The sequence below is a fragment of the Equus quagga genome, chromosome 15 (assembly GCF_021613505.1).
Source record: "Equus quagga isolate Etosha38 chromosome 15, UCLA_HA_Equagga_1.0, whole genome shotgun sequence".
NCBI classification, from domain to species: Eukaryota; Metazoa; Chordata; class Mammalia; order Perissodactyla; family Equidae; genus Equus; species Equus quagga.
Genome location: NC_060281.1, coordinates 37,210,121 through 37,229,655, shown reverse-complemented (window position 1 = coordinate 37,229,655; position 19,535 = coordinate 37,210,121). Strand labels below are relative to the sequence as shown.

Here is a 19,535-nt window from a genome sequence, read left to right as displayed (position 1 = left end):
GTCATTCTGATGGGCATGAGATGATATCTCATTGTAGTTTTGATTTTCATTTCCCTGATAATTTAAATTAGTAATGGTGAACATCTTTTCATGTGCCTGTTGGCCACCTGTTTATCTTCTTTGGAAAAATGTCTGTTCAGATCTTTTGCCCAGTTTTTAATTGGGTTGTTTGGTTTTTGTTGTTGAGATATATGAGTTCTTTACATATTTTGGATATTAACTCCTTATCAGATATACGGTTTGCAAATATCTTCTCCTAATTGTTAGGCTGTCTTTTTGTCTTGTTGATGGTTTCCTTCAATGTAGTCCCATGTGTCTATTTTTCCTTTTGTTTCTCTTGCCCCGTCAGACATGGTATTTGAAAATATGCTGCTAAGACCGACGTCAAGGAGTGTACCGCATATGTTTTCTTCTAGAAGTTTAATGGTTTCAGGTCTTACATTCAAGTCTTTAATCCATTTTGAGTTAATTTTTTGTGTATGGTGTAAAATAACAGTCGACTTTCATTCTTTGCATGTGGTTGTCCAGTTTCCCCAACACCATTTATTGAAGAGACTTTCCTTGCTCCATTGTATTTTCTTGATTCCTTTGTTGAAATTTAACTGTCCAAGGATGTGCGGGTTTATTTCTGGGCCCTCGATTCTGTTCCATTGATCTGTGTGTCTGTTTTTGTGCCAATAATATGCTTTTTTGATTACTATAGCTTCGTAGTATATTTTGAAATCAGGAAGTGTGATACCTCCAGCTCTGTTCTTTTTTCTCGGGATTCCTTTGGCTATTCAGAGTCTTTAGTTGTTCAATATAAATTTAAGAGTTTTTGTTCTATTTCTGTGAAAAATGTCATTGGAACTTTGACATAGATTGCATTGAATCAGTAGATTGCTTTGGGAAGTATGGACATTTTCACTATGTTAATTCTTCCGATCCAAGAGCATGGAATATCCTTCCATTTCTCTGTGTCTTGTTCAATTTATTTCAACAAGGTTGTATAGTTTTCAGTGTACAGATCTTTCACATCTTTGGTTAAATTTATTTCTACATATTTTATTCTTTTTGTTGTAATTGTAAATGGGATTGTATTATTAATTTCTCTTTCTGCTACTTTACTTTTAGTGTATAGAAATGCAATTGATTTTTGTATGTTGATTTTGAATCCTACAACTTTACTGTATTCATTTATTATTTCTAAAATCTTTTTAGTGGATTCTTTAGGTTTTTCTATATATAAAGTCACGACATCTGCAAATAGTGACAGTTTCACTTCTTCCTTTTCAATTTATCCCTTTTATTTCTTTTTCTTGCCTGATTGCTCTCGCTAGGACTTCCAATACTATGCTAAGTAAGAGTGGGGAAAGTGAACATCCTTGTCTGATTCCTGTGCTTAGAGGTATACCTTTCAGTTTTTCTCCATTGAGAATGATATTAGCTGTAGGTTTATCACATGTGGTTTTTATGATATTAAGGTACTTTCCTTCTGTACCCATTTTGTTCAGTTTTTATCATAAATAGATGCTGTATCTCATCAAATGCTTTTTCTGCCTCTATTGACATGATCATTGGTTTCTATTTGTCATTTTGTTAATGTGGAGTATCACATTGATTGAGTTGTGCATGTCAAACCATCCCTGTATTCCTGGAATAACTCCCACTTGATCATAGTGTATGATCCTTTTAATGTATTATTGTCTTCAATTTACTGGTATTTTTCTGAGGATTTTTGCATCAATGTTCATCAGTCATATTGGCCTGTAATTTTCTTTTTTTGTGTTGTCTTTGTCTGGTTTTGGTATCAGGGTCATGTTGGCTTCATAGAACAAGTTAGGGACTTTCCCTTTCTCTTAAAATTTTGGAAGAGTTTAAGAAGGATAGGTATTAAGTATTCTTTGAATGCTTGATAGAATTCACCAGGGAAACCATCTGGTCCAGGACTTTTATTTTGGGGAAGTTTTTTGATTACTGTTTCAATCTCCTTACTGGGGACTGTGCTATTCAAATTCTCTATTTCTTGTTGATTCAGTTTTGGAAGGGTGTGTGATTCTAAGAATTTATCCATTTCTTTAAAATTTTCCAATTTGTTGGTGTATAGCTTTTTGTAGTAGCCTCATATTCTTTTGTATTTCTGACTTGTCCATTGTAATTTCTCTTCTTTCATTTCTCATTTTATTTGTTAGAGCTTTCTCTGTTTTTTTCTTAGTGAGTCTAGCTAAAGGTTTGTCAATTTTGTTTATCTTTTCAAAGAACTAGCTCTCGATTTCATTGATTTTTAATATTTTTTTAGTCTCAATTTCACTTATATCTGCTCTGTTTTTTATTATTTTCTTCCTTCTACTGATTTGGGGCTTTGTTTGTTCATCTTTTTCAGTTCCTTTAGGTGCAGTCTTATATTGTTTGAGACTTTTCTTGTTTGTTTAGGTAGGCCTGTATTGCTATAAACTTCTCTATTAGAACCACTTTTGTTGTATCCCATGAATTTTGGCATGTCATATTTTCCTTTTCATTTGTCTCCAAGTGTTTTTTTATTTCCCCTTTGATTTCTTAATTGAGCCAACCATTGTTCAGTAGCATTCAGTTTAATCTCCACATTTTTGTGGCTTTTCTGATTTTCTTCCTGTAGTTGATTTCTAGTTTCATACCATTCCAGTCAGAAAAGATGCTTGGTATTATTTCAATCTTCTTAAATTTATTGATACTTGTTTTGTGGACTAATATGTAATCTATCCCAGAGAATGTGCCATGTGAAAAGAATGTGTATACTGCCATTTTTGGATGGAATGTTCTGTGTATATCTACTAAGTCTATCTGGTCTAATGTGTCATTTAAGGCCAATGTTTCCTTATTGACCTTCTATTTGGATGATCTATCCATTGATATAAGAGGAGTGTTAAAGTAGGGGTACTATTATTGTGTTACTATTTCTCTTTTCATGTCTGTTAATAATTGCTTTATATATTTAGTGCTTCTATGTTGGGTGCGTAGATATTTACAAGTGTTATATCCTCTTGTTGGCTTGTTCCCTTTATTATTATGTAGTGTCCTTCTTTGTCTCTTATTACAGTTTTTGTTTTAAAGTCTATTTTGTCTGATATAAGTGTTGCTACTCCAGCTTTCTTTTCATTCCCATTTGCATAAAGTATCTTTCTTCATCCCTTCACTTTCAGTTTGTGATTGTCTTTAGGTCTGAAGTGTGTCTCTTATATGCAGCATATATACAGGTCTTTTTTTTTTCAATTGGCCACCCTATGCCTTTTAATTGGAGCATTTAGCCCATTTACTTATTTAAAGTAGCTATTGATAAAAATGTACTTATTCCCATTTTGCTACTTTTTTCCAGGGGTTTTAGTAGTTCTTCTCTGTTCCTTTCTTCTTCTCTTGCTCTCTTCCCTTGTGGTTTGATGGCTTTCTTTATTATTATGTTTGGGTTTCTTCCTCTTGCTTTTTTCTGTGTTCATTATAGATTTCTGGTTTGTGATTACCATGAGGTTCATGTATAATAATCCAGGCATATAGCAATCTTTATTAGGTTGATGGTCTCTTTAGTTTGGCCTCTTGCTAAAAGTTCTGCTCTTTTACTCCCCTCCTCCCACATTTTGTTTATGATATCATATCTACCCTCTTTATCGTGCATATGTGTCTGTTACCCTCTTATCATGGAAATATACAATTTTAGTACTTTTGTCTTTTGACCTTCATATTAGCTTCATGGGTAGTGGATCTGCTACCTTCACTGTATTTTTGCCTTTACCAGGTTTTAATATTTTTCTTATTTTTTTAATGATTTTTTTTATTCCTTCTTTGTTGTCTTCTTTTTTCCACTTAAATAAGTCCCTTTAGGATTTCTTGTAAGGCTGATTTCTCAGTGATAAACTCCTTTAGTTTTTGCTTGTCTGGGAAACTCTTTATCTCTCCTTCCATTCTGAATGGTAACCTTTCCAGGTAGAGTATTCCTGGCTGTGGACTTTTTCCTTTCAGTACTTTAAATATATCATACCACTCCCTTCTAGCCCATAAGGTTTCAGCTGAGAAGTCAGCTGATAGCCTTATGGGGTTTCCTTTGTACGTACCTTGTTGCCTTTCTCTTGCATCCTTTTAGGATCCTCTCTTTATGTTTAATTCTTTTTTCTTTTTCTTTTTTTTTTTTTGAGGAAGATTAGCTCTGAGTTAACATCTGCTGCCAATCCTCCTCTTTTTGCTGAGGAAGACTGGCCCTGAGCTAACATCTGTGACCATCTTCCTCTACTTTATATGTGGGACACCTGCCACAGCATGGCTTGACAAGTGGTGCAAAGATCCACACCCAGAATCCAAACTGGCAAACCCTGGGCCACCAAAGCAGAACGTGCGAACTTAACCACTGCATGACTGGGCCAGTCCCTTTATGTTTAATTCTTGACATTTTAATTATAATGTGTCTTAGCATGGGCCTCTTTGGGTTTATATTTCTTGGTGCTCTGTGTGCTTCCTGTACCTGGATGTCTGTTTCCTTCCTTAGGTTAGGAAACTTTCCAGCTATTATTTCTTCAAATAGATTCTATGCTCCTTTGTCTCTCTCTTCTCCTTCTGGACACCTATAATACAGGTGTTAGTGTGCTTGATGTTGTCCCAGAGGTTCCTTAGACTGTCTTTGTTCTTTTTAATTCTCTTCTCTTTTATTTGTTCAGCTTGGGTGGTTTCCTCTAATCTTTAGTCCAGCTCACAAGTCCATTCTTCTGTATCATCTACTCTCTGCTATTGAGTCCCTCTAGTGATTTTTTCATTTCCAGTATTATATTCTTCAGTTCTGATTGGTTCCTTTTTATATTTTCCAGTTCTTTGTTGAAGTCATCACTGAGTTCATTCATTCTTCTCCCAAGATCAGTAAGCATCCTTATGACTACTAGTTTGTCCTCTTTGTCAGGTAGATTGTTTATCGCTGTTATGTTTAGTTCTTTATTGGGTTTTTTTTTTCCTGTTCCCTTACTTGGAACATATTCCTTTGTCTCCTCTCTGTGCTATATCTATGTATTAGGTAGGTCAGCTACATCTCCTGATCTTGGAGAGGTGGTCTGATATAACAGATGCCCCATGAAGCCCAGCAATGTTCTTCCCTCTTGTCACCAGTTCCAAATGTTCCAGGATTCTCCCCTGTGTGGGCTACATGTGTCCTTCTGCTGGAGCAGGGTTATGCTTGCCACAGGTACCCAGGAAGGCTAGGCTGTCCCCCAGGGCAGCTGGTCACAATACTCAGCTGCATGTGGTTGCTATGATCCCTTCTGTCACTTTATCAGGTGTGGTGAGCCCCAGCACAGTTGGCTGCAAGGTTTAATAGCACATTCTTTTTGCAGTTTTTCTGTTAACAATGTAGACCTCCAGCATGGCTCGTTGCTTGGCTCAGGGGCTTACAATTGCTGTAGGCCTATGGCCTACAAGGCTGTTGTCAGCTCTCAAGATTTCAGTGGAGTTAGGATGGCCCCAGGCATGAGAGCACCCAATTTTTTTCTGGCTTTGGAGGATGGGGCCGATTCCCTATGTGGCTCTTTGAGAAGACAAGTCTGCTGCAACTCACAACCCTCACTGCCAGAAGGGACACACACCACATCAACACAGTCTTGCCCCATGCCCACACCCTGACCCACTGAAGCAGACCCTTCCATCCTGCTGCAGAGGTCCCGCACACTCCACCAATGCAGGCCCACCCCTCACACACACCCTGCCCCACAGAGGCAGACCCACTCACCCACCTGCAGAGGTTCCAGGTTCCCCACTTATGTAGGCCCACAAGTTGCCTGAGGGCTTGCTATTGGCTAGGCCCAGTCCCTAGGGCAGGCTGTCTGCCCTGGCTGAGCTGGATTAAATTGGTGCCCTAGTGGGTGGGGCAGATCCTGGCCTAATAGGCCAGGGGAAGAACTCCAATGGCTCCTGCCAGCATCTGTATCAGCACACCTGCACTAGGTGACAATAATGGCTGCCGCCAATGTCTCCATACCTTGGGAGGTAGATCCAGCCAGGGGAGGTCTCACCCCTCACTGAGAGGCACCCAGAGCCTATCAAGTGAATCTGTTTTCATCAAAGGACTGTGTACCTTTCTTTCTGGTGATTTTAGGTTGCTTTTCAAAATGGGTGAGTTTGTGCATGGGCTGTTTAAGAGCAGGCTTTCTTTTTTCCCTTGTGTCCAGTAGCTTTTCTGGGAGTATTCTCCATTGTAGTTAATAGCTAATAAAGCCAGATATTATGACACTTGTCTCAGTTATGCTGAATCCAAAAGCTGCTTATTGTGATAATGTTCCCCCACTCAGATCCCCTACTCCTCCAGGGAAGGCTTTATACCTTAGGATTGCTCCCAGCTGGCCGAAAAGCACCACAGCTGGAAGGTGGCATTTTTCCCTCCAGAAAGGAATTTCTGCCTCTCCCACCTCAGTCAGTACTGTCCCTTGTTGTGGGGGTTCTTGTTATCTGATTTTCAGTTCTCTCTCAAGGATAACTTTTCCAAGAGTAGTTGAAAATTAGTTATGTCATGGGAGGAAGTGAGTTCAGAGTCTGCCTATGCTACCATCTTGACACCAGATCTCCCAGAGAATCATTTTAACTAGACAACTAACTCCAGAATAAGTAGTAACTATACCCAAAACAGTAAGTTCTGATTGATAATCTCCAATGGGGAAAAAACAAAGAAGAGGTTTAACAGCTGATTAACCCAAGCAGGCACCTTAGGTGACTAAATAGAATTGGACTTTAACAGTTCCAAGGTGCTAAATTAAACAAATTATCTTAAAGAAGAACACTTAATGCTCAAATTTGATTTCTCATTTCTTGTGAGGAGTATTCTCTAGGTGTACCTACTAACTATAATGAAGCATTAATAAAGCGGGTGTAAGTTTTCCATGATTCTAAAAGACTGCAGTAATACATAAAAGTGACAGTCAATGAGTATATAATATTGACAAAGAAAGTAAAATTATAAAATAATTTAGAGAGATATTCTAGATTTAAAGGAGTAATATTTAAGAGAAAGGAATTGACTTAAAGTTCTTATTTATAAAACAAGTAAATATAACTCTAGACAGCACTCATAGTCTTAATGGTAGCTTGGCTTTAAAAAACATACCAGATCCATTTCCTGAACAAGAATCAATCCTAATCTCTTTTTAGCTAATTGATTCTGATTTTTTTTATTAATCTCTTTTATTTCTTTGCATTCCTTTTAATGATATCTTAAGATGGGTGCTTATATGACAGTTTAATTCTTCGTTTAATAAAAATGGTTTGACTTCTGGGGCATAAAATAGCACATTATCAACCTTACCTGGAAGAAGAAGACACACTTCACAGAGTAAGAAATGCTTTAACTTAACTATGATGTCTGAAAAGACATCCACTATATAAGAACATTCAAAGTGAAAGGAGCATCAGAGGGAAAAGCTGATCTGTGAAACTAGAAAAACAAAGAAACACAACATGAACAAGGACCTTGACTGCTATGCTTAAGAGTTAACACTTTATTCTGAAGACAATGGTGCACTGCCAAAGGAATTTAAGCAGAAAAGTAAGTTATCATTTTTACATATTAATAAGATTCCTCAAATCCACATTCATAACCTCACCTCTTAAATCAATATCTACTTGTGAAGGATGTACATGTACCTTTAACATATACAGAGAGAACAAGATAATTCTCAGATTCTTTTTCAATCCACTACAATTAGAGCTTACATTGAAATTACATTCATTGTTTCAGAATTTCAGCTCATTAACTTAATATTCATTAAGAATAAAATTTTGAAAACATAGAATGCATAGGACATAGAATTACACTGGGGATAGAAAGGTGAAGAAGAAATAGGCCCATCCTGAAGGAATTCACATTCTACATGGAATATAGGCAGCCAAGAATAAATACCATGGCCACTGATTAGTAATAATAATAATTAGGTAGAACATGTTACAAGACCTCAAAAAAGAGAGCAAGTGGGGATTTTATGGTCTTCATAAAGAATATGATCCTTGAGCAAAGAATTCAATTAGAAATACCTTTCAGATGAAACAACATGTTAGAGTGATAGAACGCCTAATATATTGGCCCCAAACTGGAATGTGTATGCAGTGAAAAGCAAGTTGTGGATTTCTTCCCACAACTACAGGGTCCATGGAATAAATACAGTTTCATATGTTAAAGTTGTACTTTTTATTTAATCTTGTAGAAGATAGCTATCTTTAAGCAAAGAAGTGATGCGATTATGTAGTTTAGGAAAAAAATTCGATAAAACTAAAGAAACTGCGAGTCGATTTGGTTGGAAGTTCTCCTAGGAGATGAATTAAATAGTTCTTGCAAGAATAAAAAGATCTTAATTAATATGCTGATAACAAGCGGAAAATGTGTGCTAGAGGGTGAATGTATTCTAAAAACATGTCAGAAAGAGAATCAACAAAGCTTAGGTTCAATGTTGTGACCCAAACAAAGGGCAGAGTCAAGGAAAATTCAGGAGTCTCAAAGTGGTTACTGAGGGTTTGGTAAGGAGATTATGGAAATTTGACATGTTTTCTTACATGATTTACATGACTTACATGGAGCTAATTTCATAAAATGATAAATTAGATTGTAAAACTATTGAAATTTTCGAGTTCATAAATAGTCCATGTGTATATAGCCAAGATTCCATTTGCTTTAGTATTGAACTCAAGAGTAGGTCTACATTGTAGATATGGAAAGAAGATTTATCATATACATAGATAGTAGTTTGAGCCATGGAAACAGCAAAGTATCTCAGGATCAGTATGGAGACAAAAGACAGCCAAGGATAGAATTTTAGGAAATCTAAACATTGAAGCTTATGTCCAATGAGAAAGAAGAGTGAGAATCAGGGTTCCAAGAAATAATAGATAACAAACACAGAGAAGCTATTAGCATAATTTCTTGAAGGAGGGAACATCATCAATGCCAAATTACGTCAAGTAAGATGATGATTAGTTTGTCGACCTTGTTGACTGGAAAGGTATTGAAGATTTCACAGAAAGCAGCTTCACAACAGCGGCAGGGCAAGAATACAAATAAGAGTATTTAAAAGTGTTGATGAGAGGAGAACAAACATGGGTATTTTGTGTACTATCAAGATGATTCTAAGTTAATGAAAGGGAGAGCTAGAAGAGTGTGGGGTTGGGGAAGAGCAACTTAATCTTAATTTTATTTTTCTGATAGGGCACACTTCAGCATATTTTAGGCTACGGATAAACAGATAATGGGATATAAGAAGCTGAAGATGGAATAGATTAGATATGTCTGAGTAACAAAGTCTCAAAAAATGTGGAAGGTAAAAGTTGATAGCACCATTAGAAAACACTTTTTTTAAGTGAGTCATTAATAGTGGAAGAATATAACTAATATGAAAAAAGTCGCAGAAGTTTATACTTACTGAAAATTTTTTTACTCTTTTAAGTAGGAAAAAATAATATTTCTGAAAATAGGATGAAGAATTTAAAGACTAGCCATGGGGATGTAATGTACAGTGTAGAGACTATAGTTAGTAAACATTGTATATTTCAAAGTTGCCAGAAAGTAGATCTTAAAAGTTCTTATCACAAGAAAAAAAAATTTTAACTGTGTGCGGTGATGGATGTTAACTAGACTTATTGTGGTGATCGTTTTGCAATATATACAAATATTGAATCACTATGTAGTACACTTTAAACTAAATAGTATTATACATCAATCATGTCTCAAATAAACAAAAGGATTTAAAGTCTAGCAGAAAAATTTGCAATCAATACTACTAGATTTGAGAAATGGAAATTAAGTAGACAATAGGTTCACCCCTAGTCAATTTGGCAGGAAGAGATGGACAACCTGTTGATGTCACCTCTCTAGAGCCTTCCTGCTTGGCTGCTCCCAAGAGGCAGCCAAACTCTGGATGCCTGAACTGAGTCTAATGAGTTACACAGGGCAGGGCACTCTTGGGACCGCTAAAAATAAACACATCCTCATGTATTTCAGTCCCTAAAGCATGTACTTTGACTTTGTGACTTATAAATATATCCTTCAGATGTAGTATTAGCCCTTCTTTCATGGGCAGATTCCATAGAATTCACAGATTCCAACTTCTGTTTAGCTACAGACTCAATTGTCCATTCTAATTTATTTTTCCTCTTTTGCACTGGAACACTCTATAAAATGAGTGGACAATCTTCCTGGAAAAACCTGAGGATGACATGTTATGCTAGCAATAATTATAAAAAGAGTTGGTACTACTTTTGACTATCCTGAAGTACCAACAATTTCCATTTTCCTTGACTTTGATGATTAACAATTTTCAAGGATTATCCTGCCCAAGGTTAGCATATTTTAAGGCATTTTTAAAATATATGGATCTGTATTTATTTTAAGAATTCTGTTCTATCTACTTCAGCCCCTAACACATTTCTGCAGTTCCACGACCACACACTGCTTAGTAATTACTGAATGTATCAGCATTCATGGGGAACTATTAATCATGTGGTTTCATCTGCTAGATATTAACTTTCCCAACAATATGCCAATCTTCTAGTTTCGCAGAACTGCAGTGGTCCTTCAAAGACCATCTTGCTTCTTTGAGAAGGTAATTGGATAGCTATAATCTTTCTTATTCTTCTATGAAAGAAGATGTCATATTTTTAACCCAACATCCATTCAAATGTTCCAAAGGCCAGCTGAGATTGCTCCTTTTGCTCCTGATTCCTTAGATCCAAATGTGGTGGTGCTTCGTGCAGAACTGGTGTCTGTGCATGAGTTTGCTTTATACATCGATTAAATTCTAGACTGAAAGAGTAGTCTAAACTCCACATACCACTTCAATAAAGAAGTGAAAGGACATAAGTATTTTCTCTTTCAATTCAAACCAAATGCTTAGTGCTAAGTCTTATAGGCATGCAACCTGTATTTATGTTTCAGATCCCTAAAGTGTAACAAGGTGTGTATAGGAGAAAAGCCTTCATTGGATATTCATGCTTACTAAGGGGAATCAGTTTTTCCTATTACTGTGGACTTCTGCTATCTACACACCAATTGGAATAACAGAAATAGCAATTTTATCGATAATAATCTTAGCAATTATCATAGTCACATTGTACCTCGTTTATGAACTTGGAATAAGATAGAACTAATATCTGCATCTTAGGCTTATCACTGCATAGCACGCATTTATAATAAAGAACTCTTATAATTTGACAAGCGTGATTACACTATTCTATTGGTATGGGTTGAATAGTGTTCCCCAAAAAAGATATGGTGAAATCCTAATCATTGGTTCCCATTCATATGACCTTGTTTGGAAATAGGGTCTTTGCAGACGTAATCAAGTGAAGGGAAAGTTATACTCAGTTAGGGTGGGCCCTATTCCAATATGACTGGTATTCTTATAAGAAAAACAGAAAGACAGATAGACAGGGGGAGACCGCTGTGTGATTACCGAGGCAGTAATTGAAGTGCTTCAGCTGCAAGCCCAGGAACCCCCAAAACTGGCAGCAAACCACCAGCAGCTAGAAAATTGCAAGGATTTATTCTCTCCTACAGGATTCAGAGACCCTGCCAACACCTTTATTTTGGACTTCCAGCCTCCACAACTGAGACAATAAATTTCTGTTGTCTTAAACCATGTACTTTGTGGTACTCTGTTATGGCAGGCCAGGAAAAGAATATAACATACAGAAATCTATATTAAAATGCCTATGTCAATTTAATTCTACTTTTGTAGTTACAATGAACTTTATGTCTTTTTTATTAGAATATGTGCTTTCTTGGTTCAAATCACTTTCTGTGCATCAGTAAGAAGAATAAAATCACTTCAAATCATGTTCTAGACTGAGTCATGAGATATTTCAGTGATCTCTGAGAAACAACAGCCTATTTGAAAGCATTTTAAGAGCCTTTAACTGGCACCGTGATGGACTGGAGACGCTCCTTCTCTGTGACTCTTAAAGCACAAGGATAGAGAGAAGAAGCAAAGGTAAGCACCAACAACATTTGATAAAACAAATTCTGGTGACTAATGCCAGTTTTATGATTCTGGATATTTTGAAACAAGGCCTGATAATCTGGAAGCTATAGAAATTAAGAACCATGTTGTCACTAAAGGGTGTGGAAGGACTGAGGAGAGTATATTCAAAGTACAACAGTAGGGGGCCAGCCCCATGACATAGTGGTTAAGTTCAGGTGCTCCTCTTCAGCAGCCGGGGGTTCTTGGGTTTGGATCCTGGGCACAGACCCACACACCACTCATCAAGCCACACTGTGGCTTGATGTGGCTCACATATAAAGTAGAGGAGTATTGGCACTGGTGTTAGCTCAGAGCCAATCTTCCTCAAGCAAAAAGAGGACAATTGGCAAAAAATGTTAACTCAGGGCCAATGTTCCTCAGCAAAAAAAAAAAAAAAAAAAAATTCCACAATAGATCTATTGGAACATAAACCTACCAGGTTTCAGTAAAGAGCTAAAAACATTGTCTTTCATTGGTTATTAAAAGCTGACAACAGTATCTCTTTTATTTTGAAGGAGAGAAGGCCAGGAAGTAGGGGTGGGGGGAGCAGCCTTTAGAATCTCAGAGCTTATTAGTCGTAGATTTGTATTAGAATTCAAGCATCCTGATTCCCACTTTATTGCATTTTAGAACTTACTATTCCAAATTAATTTCACTCTTTGAAAATACAGTAACAACAGCCACCAAAACAATCAATATCCTCTTGCCTGGTCATGGGTTTTGCTAATAGAAAAGTGACATTTACAAAAGATTAACACTCCTGAAAGGGTCCATAAAACACAGCATTTTACAAAAATCTAAAGTTTGAATGGTAAAGACTGCTTATTAACTGTTGTTCGAGATTCCTTATTTTTTTTGCCCTTGTACACTTATAGATTTCAATAACCCTTAAATTCACTTTCTATAACCTATTACAGATTTTAAACTTCTAGCGTATTTTCATTTATTCAACATCTATCTTTTGTGAATCTACCATATACCAGACTCTTTTCTAGGCTGTTGTGATATTATGAAATATTTCTCTTCCTTACGTATTATTTACTACTAAACTTGCATCATGGAGGGTTGTATGTGCGTGTGTTTGTGTGTGAGAGAGAAGTTTATTTCCAAGAAAATGCCTGCTGATTTTAATTAAAAAAGGAATGATTTGGTATTTATAGGAAGAGCAGAGTGAAAAGTGGAAAAAAATAAATTACTCTACCACATTGAAGAATTTAAAAAGAGAATTACAAAGTGAAAGAAAAGGAAAGAGTAAACATTGTGTTGTTCGTTCCCTGAGTTTTTGCTGAAAGTGGTATCAATGATGATTCTTCAGGATTAGTCCTCCAAAACATGAGATTTTGGACACAATGAATTCTTAAATCATGTCCAACCTTTAAACATGATTTCAGGCTCCGTAATCAAAGGTTCCTTTGGTGTAGGCATTAAAACATATTATTCTCTTTGAATAAAATTGGTGATGGTAAATTTTATTGTTTATGAAACTTCAGATAATATATTTTTTCTCTACACAAAACAGAAGAAAGGCAGTCTGAAATATTTCAGTTCCCCATGGAAAACAAAATTAGAGGGACTGGGGAGTACATATTTGCAAAATATTCAAGACAATTAGATTTAATTTTTTGAGAAACTTGGATTATCTTTAGAGTTCATGCAATTATAAAAAGGCAGTGTCCCTAGCAGTAAAGAACTCAGGTCGTGGAGTCAGTTTTAATCCTGCCTCTGCTTTTTTTTTTTTTTTTTTTGAGGGAGATTAGCCCTGAGTTAACATCTACTGCCAATCCTCCTCTTTTTGCTGAGGAAGACTGGCCCTGAGCTCACATCCGTGCCCAACTTCCTCTACTTTATATGTGGGACTCCTGTCACAGCATGGCTTGCCAAGTGGTGCCATGTCGGCACCCGGATCCAAACTGGCAAACCCCAGGCCGCCGAAGCTGAATTTGCACTCTTAACCGCTGAGCCAGCCCCTCTGCCATTCGTTAGATGAGTCACTCTGGGAAAATTACTGAACCACTTTAAGACTCAGTTCCTTCTTCTATTCAGTGGAGATCATGATAATGCCAAGCTCATAGAGTTGTTGTGAGAAAATGCATAGGAAGTTTAGGCCAGTGCCTGAAGCAAAGAAGGTACTCATATACAGTACCTATTTATCACTCCCTTTCTTGCCAACCAGGAAGTGTTGTGAAAATGCTTCAAGCTCCCAACCAAACTCTATTTACCCACTCTAGGAAAAAAGAGGTGGATTAAACATGGAAAATAAAAGCATAGAGTCCTCTTAATTCCAACTGGCAGAGTACAATGGAAAGAGCTAATGACAGCACCTTCTCTGGATTCATTCTCCTGGGCTTCTCCAACAGACCTCAGCTAGAAACGGCTCTCTTTGTGGCCATCCTGATCATCTACTTTTTGAGCTTTCTAGGTAATGGCACAATTATCCTTTTGTCAGTTTTGGATCCTCGCCTCCATACCCCTATGTATTTCTTCCTCTCCAACCTCTCTTTCATGGATCTTTGTTTGACTACTAGCACTGTCCCTCAGACACTGGCCAACTTTAAGGGGAAGGACAAGACCATCACTTATGGTGGCTGTGTGACCCAGCTCTTCATTGCCTTGGGACTCGGGGGAGTGGAGTGTGTCCTCCTCTCTGTCATGGCCTATGACCGCTATGCGGCTGTGTGCCGCCCACTCCACTACATGGTGATCATGCATCCCCAGCTTTGCTTGCAGCTTGTTGTGACTGCTTGGCTAACAGGGTTTGGCAATTCTGTAGTACAGACGGCATTGACCATGACTCTCCCCCTCTGTGGTAAAAACCGAGTAGACCACTTCTTCTGTGAAGTTCCAGTGATGCTAAAACTGGCCTGCACCAACACCTCCATCAATGAGGCTGAACTCTTTGCTGTCAGTATCTTCTTCTTGGTGGTGCCCCTGTCATTAATCTTAGTATCCTATGGTCACATTACCCGTGCAGTCCTGAAGATAAAATCAGCCCATGGAAGGTGGAAGGCTTTTGGAACCTGTGGCTCTCACCTAATGGTAGTGATCATTTTCTTTGGCACACTCATCTCCATGTACCTCCAGCCTCCCTCCAGTTATTCACAGGATGTGAACAAAAGCATTGCCCTCTTCTATACTCTGGTGACTCCCCTGCTGAATCCCCTGATTTACACTTTGAGGAACAAGGACGTCAAAGGGGCGCTAAGGAGACTAGTGAGGAGAACCAGAGACTAGAGAGAGAGCTAATGCAGGGCATGCAGGCCCAAGCACTTGTGCACTGGAAGACTTCTGAGTGACTAAAATCTAGTCATATCTTAATTCAACAAATTCTTGCAAAGCACCTGCTGTGTACAAGATGCTATTCTAGGTATCTGGGATATATCAGTGATGGAAACAGAGATCCCTGGCCCCATGGAGCCAACCATCCAGTGAGGAGAAAATAAGTTATATAAGATAGCTAAAAGCAAACTGTGGTCTTCTGTGTATTGGAATACTATACAATAATGAGAGTAAACAAATTTTAAGTACATACAACATGAGTGATTTTCATAAACATAATGTTGAGTGAAAGAAGCCAGACACAAAATAGTTCATACTGTATGATTCCGTTTACATAAGACACAAAACCAGACAAAATGAATCTGTGATGCTGGAAGTCAGAATAGTGATTCCTTGGGGCCGGCCCACCGGCATAGTGGTTAAGCTCGTGTGCTCTGCCTGGGCAGCTCGGCGGATTCACAGGTTTGGATCCCAGGCACACCACTTGTCAAGCCATGCTGTGGTGGCATCCCACGTACAAAATAGAGTGAGACTGGCACAGATATTAGCTCAGTGACAATCTTCCTCAAACAAAAAAAGGAAGATTGGCAACAGATGTTAGCTCAGAGCCAATCTTCTTCAACAGCAACCAAAAAAAGAATAGTGGTTCCTCTAGGGAGTAATGATTAGAAGGAGAAATAGAGGGAGGGGGCTTCTGGGCTTCTGCTTACGTTCTGATTCTTGACATGGATGCTGGTTACATAAGGTATACAATTTGTGAAAATTCATCAAACTTTCCACTTAAGGTACTTGCACTTTTTGTACGTATATTGTACTTCAATATCATTTACTTTTAAAAAGGTTTAAAGAAGCTGAAAATTAATAGAATAGTATGACACTAAGTAACCACATTAAGTATTCTTTGCTCCTTTCACACAAAATTTGGGTTTATATTGTGATCTCAGTTACTTCTCTCCATTGAACTGAACTAGTAGATTCTAAAGTGGTTTTGATATTAGTAATATTTAGCCAATTAGAATGAATCCTAATTCTCTTTTGAAGATCTCAATCAAAGGTAATTTGTACAGTGAGTGTCTGATCGCTTATTCATTCCACATAGATACCTAGTGGCCAGTTCTTAAGGTAAAAACACTGATAATTTTCAAAAGAAAATTTTACTACTGAGTATTGTATTGCTGTGAATTAACTATATTTTGACTGAAAAAGATGTTTAGTGTGTGTGTGTGTTTGTATATCTGTGTGTATTTGTATGTATGTAGTCTACAAAAATCCACAGTTTAGTAGAAACCTAAAAATATTTTCATTCAACAGAGATTTCAAGATATTTAATTAATATTTCATGGCATACTAGTAAAATAGCAGATATTGAAGGGGATTTATAAAATAAAGTAAAAAATAGAATCAAATAATTGGTAAACTCAATGTGCAGTTAGTTTAATAATTTTCTTCTTAAATGTTTCTTATTAAACTATGACAAGTTTGAAGCTTTTTCATTTATTATTATGCTAATTAAAGTATAGAAGAGCAAGGATTTATTCTGTATACTTAAAATAAAATTGATTAGTGAATTGTTGAGTTCCATAATGATTTTGTCTCTGCTTGTGTTGAATAAATTGAGTGCTTTCTGATTGTATTCTGGATATAACAGAGAAGATATGATTTTTTTAACTATTTGTTCAAGGTCATATTCATTTACAACATTGTGTAAATTTCAGGTGTATGTTATTATATATCAGTTTCTGTAAAGACTGCATCAGCATCTGGCCTTATGGCTGAGTGGTTAAGTTCACAAACCCTGCTTTGGCAGCCAAGGGTTTCGCTGGTTTGGATCCTGGGTGCAGACCCAGCACCGCCCATTAAGCCATGCTGAGGCAGAGTCCCACACAGCACAACTAGAAGGACCTAAAACTAGAATATACAACTAGGTATGGGGGGGGGGGGCTTTGGGGAAAAGAAGAAAGAAAAAAGATTGGCAACAGATGTTAGCTCAGGGCCAACCTTAAAAAAAGAGAGAGAGATTGCTTCAGGTTCAACATCAATAGTCTAGTTTTTATCCATCACCATACATATGTGATCCTTTACCCCTTTCACCCACCACTGAACCCCCTTCCTCTCTGGTAACCACTAATCTGTTCTCTTTATCCATCTGTTTGTTCATCTTCCACATATAAGTGAAATCATGTGGTGTTTGTCTTTCTCTGTCTGGCTTATTTGGCTTAACATCATATCCTCAAGGTCCGCTTATGCTGTTGTAAATTGGACAATTTTGTCTTTTTTATGGCTAAGTAGTATTCCATTGTATATATGTATATACGTGTGATATGTGATATATATCACATCTTCTTTATCCATTCATCAGTTGAAGGGCACTTGAGTTGCTTCCACATTTTGGCTATTGTGAATAATGCTGCAATGAATGTAGAGGTGCATAAATATCTTTGAATAGTTGATTTCAAGTTCTTTGGATAAATACCCAGTAATGGGATAGCTGGATCATATGATATTTCTATTTTTAATCTTGTGAGAAATCTCCATACTGTTTTCCACAGTGGCTGCACCAGTTTTCAATCTCACCATGAGGGTGCTCTTTTCTCCACATCTTCTCCAACATTTGTTTTTCTTTGTCTTGTTAATTACAGCCATTCTGACAGTTATAAGGTAATATTTCTGTAGGTTTGATTTGCAGTTCCCTAATAATTAGTGATGTTGAACATCTTTTCACGTGCCTGTTGGCCATATGTATGTCTTCTTTGGAAAAATGTCTGTTCACATCCTGTGTCCATTTTTTGATTGAGTTGTTTGCTTTTTTCTTGTTGAGTTATATGAGTTCATTTTATATTTTGGAAATTAATCCCTTATTGGACATATGATTTGCAAATATATTCTCCCAGTTGTTGAGTTGTCCTTTCATTTTGTTCATGGTTTCCTTTGCCGTGAAAAAGCTTTCTAGTCTGATGTAGTCCCATTTATTTATTTCTTCTTCTGTTTCCCTTGCGTGAATACACATTGTATTCAGAAAGATGCTGCTAAGACTGATGCCTAAGACTGATGCCTAAGACTGATGCCTAAGACTTGTGCCAGTACCATGCTGTTTTGATTACTATAGCTTTGTAGTATATTTTGAAGTCAGGGACTGTGATGCTTCTAGCTTTAGTTCTTTTTCTCAGGATTGCTTTGGCTATTCAGGGTCATTTGGTTTTCCATATAAATTTTAGGATTCTTTGTTCTATTTCCATGAAGAATGTCATTGGGATTATGATTGCAATTACATTGAATCCATAGATTGCTGTAGGTAATATGGACAGTTTAACTAACTTTATGCCTCCAATGAATGAGCATGGGATATCTTTCCATTACTTTCTATCTTCTTCAATTTCTTACAATAATGTCTCGTAGTTTTCAGTGTATAGGTCTTTCACCTCGTTGGTTAAATTTATTCCTAGATATTTTATTCTTTTTGTTGGGATCGTAAATGGGATTGTATTCTTGACTTCTCTTTCTCCAAGTTCAGTATTAGTGTGTAGAAATGTAACCAACTTTTGTATGTTGATTTTGTACCCTGCAACTTTGCTGTAGTTGTTGATTATTTCTAATAGTTTTCTGGTGGATTCTATAGGGTTTCCTACACATAGAAACAAGTCATCCACAAAGAGTGAAAGGTTTACTTCTTCCTTCCAATTTGCATCCCTTTTATTTCTTTTTCTTTGCCTAATTCCTCTGGCCAAAACCTCCAGTACTATGTTGAATAGGAGTACTGAGAGTGGGCACCCCTGTCTTGTTCCTGTTCTCAGAGGGCTGGCTTTCAGTTTTCACCATTAAGTATGATATTGGCTATGGGTTTGTCATATATGGCTTTTATTATGTTGAGGTACTTTCCTTCTATACCCATTTTATTGAGAGTTTTTTTAATCATAAATGGATGTTGGATCTTGTCAAATGCTTTCTCTTCATCTATTGTAAGGATCATGTGAATTTTATTCCTCATTTTGTTAATGTGGTGTATCACATTGGTTGATTTGTGGACGTTGAAACATCCTTGCATATGTGGAGTAAATTTCACTTGATCATGGTGTGTGATCCTTTTAAGGAATTTTTGTATTCGAGTTACTAATATTTTGTTGAGGATTTTTGCATCTATGTTCATCAGGAATATTGACCTATAATTTTCCTTTTTTGTGTTGTCCTTTTCTGGTTTTGGTAACAGGGTAATGTTGGCCTTGTAGAATGAGTTCAGAAATGCCCATATGCTTCCCTATTTTGAAATAGTTTGAGGAGGATGAG

General features: G+C 37.0%; 1 protein-coding gene across 1 annotated transcript; it reads left to right on the top strand.

Moving 5' to 3' along the window:
• Nucleotides 1-14,276: 14,276 nt before the first annotated feature.
• Nucleotides 14,277-15,209, top strand: LOC124226311 (putative olfactory receptor 2B8). Its single transcript, XM_046639410.1, has one exon. The coding sequence runs from the start codon at nt 14,277-14,279 to the stop codon at nt 15,207-15,209; it is 933 nt and encodes a 310-aa protein (XP_046495366.1).
• Nucleotides 15,210-19,535: the final 4,326 nt, after the last annotated feature.

Coding starts and splice junctions, on each gene's coding strand:
- LOC124226311 (XM_046639410.1), top strand. CDS start 14,277: ATGGAAAGAGCTAATGACAGCACCTTCTCTGGATTCATTCTCCTGGGC.